We start from the raw sequence: 15,310 nt of genomic DNA, 5'->3' as shown, positions 1-15,310 counted from the left end.
AGTTTTTACTTGAATTGTGTGTAAACAAACAGTAAACGTGTACACAGTTTTGGTGAATGATTTAAAAAAAAAGTTAAGTTTATTTAATCAAAAATTTTTTTGGGCCCAACAATATTTAGATAAAGAAATTATGTATAAATTTTTTGTAAAAGTTGATAGTTTGCTTAATTAGTTTGATAGTTGATAGTTAGAAATTCTTCCAGAAAATGCATATCCTCACTTTTTGTTATTAAAAAGTAGATTATTTTATTGATAACTTCAATTTACGTTTGCAAAAAATCAAATAGTTCATTCGGCCTTTTAAAACTTCAATTCTATCTAATATATTTCAAAGAACAGACTCTTGTTGAGAGGACGAATGGCCAAGTTGGTTAAAATCCTCTAGAATTAAACAAATTAGAAGAGAATAGACTCTTGTTCAGTTAATGTGTCTAGCATTCTAGGCGTATTGGATTATACGAAATTGAATGTAAAGCTTCCCAATTTCTTATTTTCAAACGTCCTCAAAGTGTCATAACATTATTTCATATTTATCTTTACCAAGTTCATATTTTTTGGCAACAATTTACTACTTAAATTAACACGAATTAAAAATGGTTTTGATATTTGAAATCGTTTATATGGTTTTGATTCGATCGATAAAATATCAATCCGTGTCACATCTAGGCGTCATTTATTACCATGTGCTGTGTACAAATAAAATAAGCAAGAAAAAAACACACATCTAGGTTGCATATCGCCCTCACGTGCATAAGAAATATAGGTACTTGGTTGAGAAATAGGCGCCTAATTATTAAATTTTTCCAGCGATCAATGAACAGTATGCTTTGGTTACTATTATCTTGCAACGACGTTTGCTAGCGACGCCTCGCCCATTGAGACAAAAAAAAACCCCTCGAAGAAATGAAAATCTTTAAAAATGGATGCCTGACTTTTCAATTTCAGATTTTGGCAAAACAAATATTATATGTTTTATTCGATCAGCAAAATGTCAAGCTGAGTCACATCTTGGCGTAATTCATAACCATGTGCTGTAGAAATGAGCTAGGAATCAAGAACAAAAAAATCACATCAAGGCTTCATATAGCCATCCCTTGCATTGAAAATATGCTTGGTTGAGAAATACGCGCCAAAATATTCTCACTGATCAGTATGCTATGCCATGGTTACTATCTTCTAACGACGTCTGCTCGCGACGCCTCGACCTTGGAGACGAAAAACAAACCGCCCAAAGGAAAAAAAAAATCTCGAAAAAATGCAAGCCATGACTTTCATTTTATTCATATTATTACAAATTTAATGATTGCGGACAATTGATGCGACTTTTTGTTATTTTTATGCGATATAAACCGATTCGCATGGCTACAGAATATTCTAAAAATAATTTCATTCAAATCGTTTGGGCCATTTCGGAGGAGTAGTACTACAAACACCGTTACAAGAGAATTTTATATAATAGAAGATGAAATATGAAATAATATGAAAACGATAAACTTTGCAAATAATCCCAATTAAATTTAAGAAGACTAACAAAACTTACAAAGCTCACATGGCCAAACATGGTCCAATTTGTTAAGATGATGAACAAAAAGCTTTCAAAATTTCAAAAAGTCAAACGACTCATTTCGATTTATAATTTATGTGAACCCGAGCAAGGCCGGGTAAAATCAGCTAGTAAAATATAAAAAAAATACAATGAATTTTAGGAGCTTGTTATACCTATCAAAACGTATACAAAATTCCTATACATTTCATCATTTTGAAGTTAAGTAGTATACATGTTAGCGCGCCTGAGTCGAGAACAATGTTGTATGAGTACGTTTAGCCAGTAATGTTTTGTCGGAGGATTTTACCAGCTGAGTGCTAAGAAAACTTAGACACCATCGCCGTGACTTGAGCCAAAAATTCAGAAGCGTAAGTTAAATAAGTGAAACGGCTAAAAGGCTTGGTTGTTTATATTTTGGTATCTATCTCAACAGGTTAATTACATTAATGACGGACAGAAGCGGACTTCAGCGAGTGCGTAAACAATTCCATTCTCCGCAATGCATAGGTAATTTCTAATATTTTAAAAGCTTAATTTATTAAAAATTAAGTACGTGATTTTTTTTTTTTTTTCAGAAAACATCAACTCGTCGGAGCAGCAGCTTTCCAATCCGCTGACTCAGAATTTTGCCCCAGGACTATAACAAGCATCACGCAAAGGAACTGGATCCAACCAGTCCAATCCAATAACCATTAATGGATTTTTATAAACCAAAAAGCGTTTAAAGTGCAGTGAAGCTTATAAATTTTTAAAGATTTTTGGAATAGTTTGATGGTGCTATAATCAATGTTTTCAAAATCGAAATGAATTTTTAAAATTAATAAAAGATGAGGAATATAGAAGAAAAATAACAGGCATATTCATTACACTAGGTTTAACAATAAATCGTATCAATTTTGCTCTCCATAACATTCATTGGAATATCTAATGAATTCAATCATTCGTCTCATGATAAAAAGTTTTGGATTTTCCTTTAGTGCGCAATCTCTAGAATTCCCAATAGACCTTAAAGCCCATTTTTGTTTAGTGTTGTATTCCACAGTAATGCACAGTGGGCCCAGCCTAGTAAAAATGAGTATAGTAGATGTGCTTTAACTTCTCACCGGGATGCTGACAAGATCTGGCTGTGTATGTTTAATAAGCATAAGCATAAATTTTCAAATATTACTGGAGTATTAAAATGCATTTTTTCGAAGTTTGAGAATGATTTTGACTTCTGAAAAAAAATTACAGCAATTTTTGTATTATTATTTCTTCCCGTTAAGTTGGAGATTTGAAATAATTTTGAAGGAATTGAAACTGAATCAAAGCAATTCGATTGCATTGATTCAAAAGAATTTTTCAACCAAGTAGGCTCACAACACGTATTAGAGTAATTTAAAAGCCAAAGTAAAATTAAATCTTTCATATACATTTCTAAACGTTTTGCAGCCTTCAACATAGATTAAAATGAAATAAAACATTAAATATCGAAAATCTAAAAACATTGTTCTATTAAAATAAAAAAAAAACTTATCTAAGGCGTTGTATTTCTGAAACAAAACCAACTAGCTAAATATCTGAATCTTTGATTTAATACAAATCAATGCTCAAAATTCATTGATTTTAGAGCTTCCAAACGCCATATCGCCTAAACAAATGTGCATACATACAGCAAAACAGCGTTTTGCGAACTCTCCCGAATTTTTGGCGTGATTAATTTAGCATTCGTCAGGGTTTCGATGTAATTTACTAGAGAATGTGGAAATAATATATATTAAAATTAATGTCAACGAAACGTTATTTGCTAACAAGTTCAACCGAAATTGCTATTTTGTGAACTCAATCGGACAAAATGAGAGTTAATGTTAATATGTAAAACATTGAGCACGTTTATCAATGCGAAGACAATTTTCAATCAGCCATTTCTTTGCTTGTTCATTTTTTTTCTGGAATATCATGATCCGCTGAATAACAACAACATTAACACTAAACATACCGACACTTTGTATAAACCTAATCATACCGCGAGCGGTCAAATGACGGCAAACACCGTTTTCGCTAAAACTCCCTTGTTTCTCAACCGATTTCTACCAAACTTATAGTTTTGAAAAGCTTATAATTCGACTCAAATATGTTTCTCAGAGAATTTTCAGCTTCAATCAATAACTTTAAAGTTATTCACAGTACAAGAAAAATTTTATGAAAAAACATGCTTCAAGAAAAAGGTTGTAAATCAGTTATTAAGTGCTCGAAAAAAAACTTCACTTAGTGCCTGAGAAAGCTGAAGTTAGAAGCTATATGTTGCACATATGGAACATTTTTTTTTTAATTTTCTAAGATCATGACCATAAAAAATGTAAAAAAGTTGTGTAAAACCCGTACTTTTCAATCAATCAACCGCCAATGCTGTTCCTGTTACAGTAGAAAATTTTGAAAAAGTGAATTAAAAAGTAGACGTAATTTGTCACATTTTGGCATCTTTAGAATTTTTAAATACTGAATACATAATTTTTGACAGCTTTTCAAAGGTATAGTTGTTTTGCGAACTTTTTATGAATCTGGATTTTCTGAAACAATCCCTACACCCAAATTCAGCTTTGCACTGGATTTTGAGTACGTTAACGTAATAAAACTATATGCAAAAGAAAGCAAATTTCATGCCGGTTCTATTAATGTAACTGCATTGGCGGTGCAATGCTTTACAAAAATATAATAAATATATTTCTGAAAGTAAAACTAGAAAAATTGAGCTAATACTTGTTTGTTTTTTCGTTTCTTTTCATCCGTCTTCGTGTGCAAAATAGCTTTGAGATATTACCACCCACTGCGCCCGTCTGCCAAGCAAGAATTTGTGCTGACTTCTCAAAATTCAGAAACTAGTTCACTGTTTTATTTATCATATTTTTGCCAAGCATTGCACCGCCAATGCAGTTACACCACTAGAACCGGTATGAAATAAGCTTTCTTTTGCATATAGTTTTATTGCCAAAACCTTACGTTAACGTACTCAAAATCCAGTGCAAAGCTGAGCTTAGGTGTAGGAATTGTCTTAGAAAATCCAAATTGATAAAAAGTTCGAAAAACAGCTACCTTTGAAAAGTCGTCATAAATTATGTATTTCGTATTTAAAAAATCTAAAGATGCCAAAATGTGACAAATTACGTCTACTTTTCAATTCACATTTTCAAAATTTTCTACTGTAACAGGAACAGCATTGGCGGTTGATTGATTGAAAAGTACGGGTTTTACACAACTTTTTTACATTTTTTGTGCCCATGATCTTAGAAAATTTTAAAAAAAATGTTCTATATGTGCAACATATAGCTTCTAACTTCAGCTTTCTCAGGCACTAAGTGAAGTTTTTTTTCGAGCGCTTAATAACTGATTTACAGCCTGTTTCCTGAAGCATGTATTTTCATAAAATTTTTCTTGTACTGTAAATAACTTTAAAGTTATTGATTGTAGCGGAAAATTGTCTGAAAAACATATTTGAGTCGAATTATAAGCTTGTCAAAACTATAAGTTTGGTTGAAATCGGTTGAGAAACAAGGGAGTTTTAGTGAAAACGGTGTTTGCCGTCATTTGACCGCTCGCGGTATGAATAGGTATACCACATGCGTTATTCGAAAACCGTAACACTTAAGAAAAATTTAAAAACGCAAAAATACTTGCATTTCAAAAACAAAAATAGTCCTGTCGTTATATTTGCGAAAAAACAATTATATAAGGCGTAAACATCGTTTAAAGTTCAAAAACCGTCATTTGACCGCCTCCGGTACGTTTAGTGTTAAGAATGTTCAATGATCACGCTGTACCTAAATGTGTTTGACACCCCAATGCCATAATGAAATTTTCTACAGAAAACGAATATTTAATTTGAACAAAAATGATTTCTCTTTCTTAAAATCATTGAACAAATCAAATCTTCAACGTTCAAAATAAGAATCAACTTCGGTGTTATGATTTTTCAAAACAAATTACTTCGACAAAGCGAACATATTTTTTTCGAAAAAATCTCTCTAACTGGTTCTCGATCAGCAGTAACTGAAAATTTTAAATTGATTGTTAAATGAAAAATTAAAGAAAAAGTTATATTTAAAAATAATTAAAAACCTTCAAACGCATATTCCAGTCTGATTAGTCTATAGTTGCCAGATTGCCGGTTTTATCCGAGATTCGCAGGAATTTAATAGAAAATTTGGGAACTATCCGACTTGGACCGGTTGCCCGGATTTCATTGAAAAACGCCCGGATTTTGCCTAGATTTATTCGCTGAATTTGGCAAATCAAACAAAAAAAATCAAATTCGGTAGTTTAAATTTTTAATTTATGCCTCGAAAAATAAATTTTTTGAGAACATTTTTAAAAATAAACATGAAAGGTTTTATTGGAAGCGCTTTATACGATTACATACATCTTTGAATGACATTTGAAGAAAAAAAAAATTCTTCAATTTTTTTTCTTGATTTTTGTTGAGTAATTTCTGGGTTTTGACTAAATTTGTCCGGATTTATGGTTGGCAATTTTGAAATGAAATGCCTGGATTTTGCCAGGTTTTTATATAAAATTGCCCAGTTTCGGACTATTTTATCTCAAAACCTGGCAAAATCCAGACATTCGTTTCAAAACCCAAATTTCAGGAAAAAATCCAAAAATACTAAAAAGAAAACCACTTGAAACGAAAATTTATCCAACTCATTAGCCGACTTCGAACCGTATTTTAGACTTTCAAAGAATCCTTCTTGTTTATTTTAATAAACCTTTAAAAAAAATCGAATTTGAACGCAAAAAATCTGAATGCATTGTTTTTCAGTTTCAGTTTGTTCTTAAATTCTGTAAATAAAGTTGATAAATCCGGCAATAATCGCACTTTTTTCAGAAAAACATGGTCATTCGGACCAGGTCGGGCAAATCCGAGTAAAACCTGGCAATTTGGCAAGCTTATCTCAGAAGCTTCCTACAATCTCAGAAGCTTCTAAGGAAGAGGAAGGAAATTTTTTCTTACATGTCTTTTGGCTCATCCAATTGAATTTTGGAATTATAATTTTTAGGTTATTGGTTTCAATCACTGATCCGAGTAAAAGTTTGAATGATTCCCAGATTTCACCAAATGGAAGAACATTATGATTCAAATTATCCCGTGTAATCGAAAAGTTATTCTTCCGGATTTTTCAGTCAACTACACAAAACAGACAAAAGTGTTCATCTGCCTGAGTTTGCACTGCGATAAACCAAATGAAATGCAGTCAACGAATCACACTGTTTTTTTTTTTCAAACTCTCCCCATTCTTGCAAGATTGCCCATAAAAAACAACACTCTATTTAACGTCGTCGTGGTCGTGGTCCAAAATGCTGGGATGCTGTATGAATCGAAAATCAGGCATCAACATTCATTGTGTCTCATCTTCGCTCAATCATTCATGTTCTGTTCATTCATATGCGCCGCGCCATTCGTTCGTTTTGGACTTTCAATTTCATCATCAGTTTTTCTACCGTCATCCATTTCGCGACTATTATTGGCTCTGCCCGGAACAATTGGCCATTCAAATAAAGATTGAAACTGTCGATTCAGTGTTAATTATTTGATTTAATTATTGAAATTTTTATTCGTCCAGCAAGTTTGGTCCTTGTCCTGGAATTGGGAAATGAACGAACGAATGCCGGCGACAAACCTTCCGGATGCTGGCCGTCCCAACTTTGACGTGATGCACACGGAAATCGTCATCTCGTTCTCGTTCTCGCATCGCTTGACTTGAACGACTGAATTGAGAAAATATTATGAGAGGTAAAAAACAACTCCTCTGAACATTATTCATTATTATCGTTACTTTTGTGCATTGTGTGTTTTTTTTTGGCTATATGCTCTCGATACTTTATTCAGAATGGCACTGCAGCACAGTGTAGGAGATTTTTGGTACTGGTCGTACTTACTACTTCTGTTCTGTGAGAATCGATGGATATTTGGGAACGTCAGTCCAGCCACTGAATTTTTTTCCCACTTACAAAACTACCTACCAATCAGTGTCATTGCATACACTTCACCTTCGATGGCGAATCATCATTCAGTCAAAACTTTCAATCATTGTTTCACGTGGTCGATTTTTAGAGAGCGTGCACTCGCTACTTTACTAGAACACAAAGCCTGGCCTGGACCCATCCATCAGTCTTTGCCTTTCTATGATCGGCAAAAATGTGGGGCTCATGTAACGTTCAATCCCATTTTTCGACACAAACGGATCAAATGAATGTACAAATGAATGACCGAGTGTAGGAACAAACAACAGCATCCAACAATCAGCTACGAGAGAAACAAAAAAAAGTTCCGAAGCTGGAAATCAAACTGTATCAAGTGGCTCTATGCCCGGAATCGATCCCCCACATCCGGCATTTTGGATCTCCGCTGCGCGACAATGCAGTCAGAAATTATTTGCTTTTTGCATCATCATCGTCAAGCTAACCAAATTTTGCTATTTTCTCTTCAAATTTCGGAGGTTGACTCTATTGACAGCAGCCAGCATAAAAAAAGACTCTGGAACCCGATATTCTGAACCTGGTTCTGGTGTGGGTGGGCTGCAGCAGTTTTCCTTTGTTTCTCGTGCTGATGCTTATGTTGCAGCATCCGTTTTTCCCTCAAGAGAAAATCGCGTTTGACTAGGACTCCGGAATTGAATTCTCCATGCCCGATTCTATCCATATTGGACTGACATCCATAGGCACACACAGATTTCAATTCTAATTTGGTGCAGTAATTTGGAAGCAATGTTTGAACAATTAAGCAGCTTTGTAGTTCACTAATCAATCGATGTGTGAATTGGATTCTATTTTTTTCCGAAGTTGTCTCGAATCATTCATTTTCTCCCGTAAAAATTACTCCTTTTGTTGTGACAGTAGGCAGAAAAAAAAATCGAGATAAAAACGATGCTGTCATTGATTTTGTTTGATCGACATTTAGTAGTTTGTATACTAGAAAGGATAAAATCCTCATGATTGGCGCATTCGTAAATTGGATATTAGTTTAGTCTATCGAAATTGGATTTCTAAGAATTTAAAAAGAATTTACAATTCAATATCATCATTTTTTTTACTACATTTCGACAACAATTATACCTCAGATACAAAAGACAATAAATATTATTTTTTAGTAAAAATCTATCGACTGGGTAATGAATAAATTGATTTTCGGCGATTTCAGTCACAAAAAAATCTTAAAACGATTTTTATTTCTTCATCCGACGTTTCGGCATTTATTATGATTTTTTCAAGGAGTCTATTAATATAACATAATTAATTATGTGTTTAAAAAGGTGTTACAATATATGGTGTACTTACTGAAATTTCTCGTTTTAATTGTTCAAAAAGTTTTTTGAATCTGCTAAACTCTCTAATCGGGAAATGTAAGTCCAGTTGTCTGTGGTGTATAACAAAATATATAAAGTTTAGTTTTCTACTTGCATGCAATCTTCCTTGAAATCTGTTGTACTTACTATTGATCTGGTTGAGATGGATATAACACTTTGCAACTTTTGAAAACGAAAACGGATGTAAAATGATTTGCACTATTTTGGATGTTGTTTTCCACCTAGCCACTACTGATGTTTGTTGTATTTTGTGTGTTCGATGTATTATTATGTGTATTGGTGTGTTTTTGTTTGTTTTTGATGGAGTTGAAAATGCCGGCATAGATGACACTGAGCCCGAAAACGATTTCTAAAAGGAAGCAGATTTTTACGAAAGTAAAAGATCCGGTACACCAGGACGATTTTTTGAACGTCGTTTACTCGATACCTTGCAATGACTGCGATTCTCAATACATTGGAATGACAACAAACACACTTAAGAAGAGGATTGACGGACACAAATCGAACAGCATAAAACACGATCACTCCTTTGATTGTAACATCACGAGGATAATTGATCGTCACAATTTAACTTCCGGTCTACAAATAGAAATGTGTCACATCGCGAGGAATGGCAACACGGTCAATGAGAAGACTGATACTGAAGGGCTCAGTGTTATCTATGCCGGCATTTTCAACTCAATCAAAAACAAACAAAAACACATCAATACACATAATAATACATCAAACACACAAAACACAACAAACATCAGTAGTGGCTAGGTGAAAACAACATCCAAAACAGTGAAAATTATTTTTTTATCCGTTTTCGTTTTCAAAACTTTCAAAGTGTTATATCCATCTCAACCAGATCAATAGTAAGTAGAACAGATTCCAAGGAAGATTGCATGCAAGTAGAAAGCTCAACTTTTAATATTTTTGTTATACACCACAGACAACTGGACTTACATTTCCCGATAAGACAGTTTAGCAGATTCAAAAAACTTTTTGAACAATTAAAACGAGAAATTTCAGTAAGTACACCATATATTGTAACATCTTTTTAAACACATCATTAATTATGTTATATTAATAGACTCCTTGAAAAAGGCATAATAAATGCCGAAACGTCGGATGAAGAAATGAAAATCGTTTTAAGGTTTTTACGTGACTGAAATCGCCAAAAATCAATTTTTTCGATATTATTTTTTTCTAACCAAGAATGATTTCACCTATAACATTTAAAGGACACAATTTCATCGTTGAAAAATTCGAAATAACTTGAACTTAAGAGACCATCAATTTTTGAGCCTATGTTTTAAAATCAGCAATTGGAAGAATTTGACAATGTTATTGAAAAATTTGATCTGAACCAAAAAATGCTGTGTTTTCACCAAAAACATTGCTGTTTAGCTGTATTTTTAAAATATCCGTTAATTTCATTGAAAAGTCATGTCAAAATTCTTTTGAGATCTTTACAAATAAGAAATCCAAGATAAATACTGACTCTGATTTTTTTTGATTAGAATTACAAATGCACACAATGAAAACAAAATTAAGTGCATTTTTTTTAAATATTCCAATCTACGACACAAATTCTGTGACGAAAATTTACTGAAAAACTATTTAAAGATTTTTTGTGGCAATCTTCCAATCAACTCGTTTAAAAAATTCAAATCTATCAGTTTTGAAAAAAAAAAATTAATCATTAATGATAAACAACAACAAAACACCAAAAAGTTTTTTAGACTCTTTATAATCTTCTAACTCAAAGCAGGATTCATATTTTCCTTATATTTTCTGGTTTTGGACACAAAATAAAATTTTCTTATGTATGGCAAATTCATAGGAATAATCAATCAATCATAAAAGCTTCTTTTTTTCAAGTTTCAGAACGTTCAACGTTTAAGGAACAACTTTGATGAAGACAGAAAAACGATTCGCTTTGTGCTGTAAATTGCTGCTGTTTGATTTACCTGTGAACACGCTTATTTGGAATAAAATGGATACAGGGAGAATTTGTTGACAAATCTTAATAACATAAGTTGTAGGGTGGATTGGCAACGCTGTTTTTAATAAGTTTTGCTTGCTCGGAGTGCGTAGATATTTGATGATTTCCTATGTGAAGTTCGGTTAGAAACATTAGTGATGTGATAAACTAAGTGATGAACATGATAAGAAGTTGATCTACATTGAAAGTTTCATGATAAAACGGTTTTGAAAGGAAAAAAAATCGGATATTTTTACAAAGCGGAAAACTTTTAAAGAATCTGCTTTCCCCTCCGTTCCTAATCCGATCGTTTAAAGTGTTTCCGAAAATATCTTTTTTTTGTTTAAACGAGCGAAACGGAAATTCTTCTGAAAAAAATATACCACTCGTTGCAACGTTACAAAATTCGAGAATAGACCCAAATGTTGCTTTGCTTCCTCAGCGTGCAGAATTGGAAAATAAGGAATCTAAACTAAAGCCTTACATTAAAAGTGCGGCAGACTGAATTTCTCACCGATTTGGCAGCACTGAAAAAGCTTCTGTAATCTTTCAACACTGCCAATAACGTAAACATTTGCATGACTTCTTTTTGATGTGCAGCTGTGTCGCAGATTGTGAAGTTGATTTTCGTTTTGTGAATATTATTTAATTTGTTCTCCATTGTGTCAATTGTTAAAATAAAAATGAAATGCTTCTTTCCGTTTTGCTCCTATGAATTATCTCTGCATTCTTGATTAATTTCAATTAAAAAAAATGAAAGTCACAGTCACACAGATTACAACACTTCCCACGAATTTGAAATGGTAAAAATGGTTATGCTCAATCGGAACGACTTTTGACAGTTCGATCGGAACTCCGCGGTGACAGTCTGCCGCACTTTTATTTTAGGGCTTAAATCTAAACAGGAATCGCGAAATGTCAAAAACAGTGAGATCAGGCAGTGCGCAAATCGACCTATACATAAGTTGTCATCATGCACGCTAAACTCAGCCAACAAAGCTTGTGGTTATGAGTTACCCTGCAGTGTTGGCAGTTTATTCTGGGTGGAAAGTCCAAAATATGATGGTATTCACTTAGGGTAAGTGACAAGATTCTAATCGCTACTAACTGAACTGAGTAAACGGTGTCTCATTTCATTGAATTAAACAAATTTAAACATTTTCGGCAAACATACGTATGTTACTTCTTCTACAAGACGCAGTCGTTTATAAATAAAGAAAAAAGCATTGGTCCCAGGATTGAGCCTTGAAGAACCCCTGATATAACCGGAGCAGAGCATAACCGAGATTCATTACACGAAGCAAATTGCATTCGATTCTTCAAAAAAGAATCCAACAGCGAATCCACACATCTTGAAAACAAAAATTGGTGCGACAATATTTTGAAAAGTTTTACATGCGAAACTGTATCAAAGGCTTTCGAAAAATCTGAAGCCAGCAACACTAACAGTTGCTTTTTGTAAACGCACAGAGAATATTATCGAGAACTTTGGTCCGAATTGTAGTTATACTGTGTTAAGATCTGAATCCTCATTGAGAATCATTGAAAAGACTCAGGGAATTTAAAAATGATTGAATTAGGGTAGATACTCTAGATTTCGACAGGAGCTAGTTTTCGACAAATTTTTACTAAAAGGCTTATCTTTCTATTTAGTTGCTCAAGCTATATATGCTCATTTTTTTTCTTTCTATTTTTGCTTTCCCAGTTTAGCATATGTTGAAAATAGAATTTTCTCTTAATAAGTTATTTAGTAGTGGTAAATCATTAATTTAAAAAAAAATAAAAATAACATCCTAAATCACCTATAAAATTCAATGTCATCAACCAAATATGAATGATTTTGAATCATGAAAAAAACTTACCTTTTATTCAAATTGAAGCAACATAAAAGAAATCAATGAATGAATAAGGTTCTGAATTGAGTATTTTCGGTAATTGAGCTCATAATTTTGCTAGCATTTTATGGAATTTGAACTGTTTTTTCAGCTGTCGAAAACTAGTGCTGAAAATTCATCCAATAATTTATTTTTCAACACCCTACTTCCCGTGTATGTTTATACTGTTTCCATGGTGTCAAAAACGACAAGCAATTCCTCAGGCAAATATTCATATTCATTTGCAAACAAAGGAGATGAAAATGTTTTTATCGAAAACTAAAACTTTTGGTGTCAAAAACTAAAATTGAATGTCGAAAACTAGACTATCGAGAGGTTGTAGTAGAAAGATAATAAAAACATCGTTTTGAGACTTTTGATCAATGAAAAAGATAGAGAATAAAGAAAAAAAGTCTGATTCATCGAACCAACCATATTTGAGAGGAAAAACTTAAGTCAATCAATTCATCTACATGGTTTTTCTGAAAAAACAAGCATAAACTTTCAAAAACTAGGTATTTTACCCTAGTAATTTTAATTTACGCTCGAAAACCTTATAAAGAACGCATAGGATGCTTATTAGACGAATGTTAGAGAAGTTTTTGGTATTAGATTTCTTCTTTATAGGTAGGATTTTCTTTATTTTCCAAGCTGTTGGAAATTTAAAAGACCTTATGATAGCATTTAAAAGCTTACATAGAGCATATGACAAAGATGATAAAGGAATTTTTAAAAATTTAAGTGGACTTTTCCATCTGGACAAACCACTTGGAACAATGCATACCCATTCGAGAAAAAAAAAACAAAAAATGAATCAAAGAAATCCAAATTCGATCAATTTGTAGTAAGTTAGATGTAATGGACGCAAATATCTTTCAAGTTAAGCAAATTTTACTTAGTGTAGAACTGTTTAGAAGTTAAAATCAACCTAGTATGAGCCCGCCCAATGCAGATTCCACTTAAAGTTTTCTATGTGAAACGTATCCATACATCATGCAAGGCCAGACAATTCGACGTGAATATTTCTATTATTTTTTCTGCGCTGTTTCCGCGTTCAATTCAGAAATGGGTAGGTACGAACACTCTAGTTAAGGCAAAGGCTCCTCCAATAAGTGGTGGGAGATCTGTACCTTCGTAGAGTGAGTTACTGTGAAAAAATACGGCAGTTAGGTCTAGGAGAATCCTCCCTCTTCTTCCCAACTTAGGTATGTGATGGTGTTACACACCGTTCAATGCTCATAATGTGTGCAATGCTAATGCTTTATTACGTTGACTTTTTTTCACGCTTCAAAGCCTGACAGTGACCACGACGTGTGTTTTGGGGATAAGCAGCAGGAGACAGGAGGAAAATTCCTAGGGGGAACAGAGAACAGGAGGACTATGGACAGCCGGTCGGTCTGCGCCTTCGATGTGATCAGCAATTATAAGAGATGGAACGGGCTGATGTCCACATATCGTTCCGTATCGCGAGTCCAGTAACGTCGAACGTCGAAGTCGAGTCGCAGCGCAGAGACCTGCCCGGCATAACCAAGGACAGTTTTTTTTATTTAAAAAAAAAAGACAATTTTTGAAGTATGGGCTCTCCACCTTCTTTATGGTGATTTTAATTTTTTCCCTGCTTCCTTCTGCGCTGCATATCGATACGTGGCACCACAGCACAGCACAGGCCGGGTGAAAGTGGGTGGCGATTTATGCAAAATGAGAACCTGGGTGTGCCAAAATCGTTCAGAAAGCTGATTCTGAAATGGATGGGTAGACGAGTACGAAAAAAAATAGAAAAAAAAGAAAACGCGAAAAAAGAAGCGATACTGGTCCTCTGGTCCAGGTCCAGGAGCTCTTACCGGTCATCGTTGGAATCGCCGGCTCTTGCTTGGGCACTCTACGCGGCAGAGCCCCCAGTTTTGGATGTGAGACACCGACCGCGAATCGCGTATAGTTATGTTTTGGTATTTTAATTTATTTTTTAAGCTGTATGCATTATTTGGTGTGTACGAGCGCAAGGAGAGTTTGGAGTTATCGTAGCAGGCGACGGTCATTTGTGATATACGCGCCCTCTAGCGACACTGAAACAAAAACAAAAAAAAGTTATAGCTTTTATTGGCATTACACATACACACATCCACTTGGCCAAATTGCGACACGGAATGAAATGCGAGAATTTATATCGCCTGGTTCTAGGATATGAGGACGAGGAATCGGCTCCAGAAATGATACGGCATTAGTCCTCTTCGGTTTCGGGACTTTTGGGACGGCAAGCAACCGAACGGAGAAAAATTGTACCAAGCAAAAATGCCATTTGGCGGCCACTCCGAAACCAAACCAGATAATAGTCGTCGTAGAGGCAGAAGCAATTTTTTTTCCTGAGAAAAAAAAATACCTCGAATACAGCGACACTCTCCTTCCACCAAATTGTGGAACGGCTTTTGCAACGGCCTGTCCTATCCGACCGAGCCTGTTCTGACTTGAGCAGGAACCAAAATGGATTTTTTAATGATATTATATAGGGGCGCGAGTGCCATCCGCGACATCCACAATCCAATTCCGAAACGCAACGCATATGCACCCGGGCAAGACCAAGTCC

At 34.1% G+C, this 15,310-nt stretch overlaps 1 protein-coding gene across 1 annotated transcript in view; it reads right to left on the bottom strand.

Moving 5' to 3' along the window:
* Window positions 1–15,310, bottom strand: part of LOC129743522 (serine-rich adhesin for platelets-like) — a 65,625-nt gene that overhangs the window by 44,893 nt on the left and 5,422 nt on the right. Inside the window, exon 3 of the mRNA XM_055735560.1 lies at window positions 7,201–7,288. Coding sequence (XP_055591535.1) covers window positions 7,201–7,288 — 88 coding nt within the window. The remainder of the gene's footprint in view (window positions 1–7,200; window positions 7,289–15,310) is intronic.

The sequence above is a fragment of the Uranotaenia lowii genome, chromosome 2 (genome assembly GCF_029784155.1).
Source record: "Uranotaenia lowii strain MFRU-FL chromosome 2, ASM2978415v1, whole genome shotgun sequence".
Classification (NCBI taxonomy): domain Eukaryota; kingdom Metazoa; phylum Arthropoda; class Insecta; order Diptera; family Culicidae; genus Uranotaenia; species Uranotaenia lowii.
The sequence above is the reverse complement of the archived record's forward strand: the minus strand, read 5'-3'. Positions and strand labels throughout refer to the sequence as shown.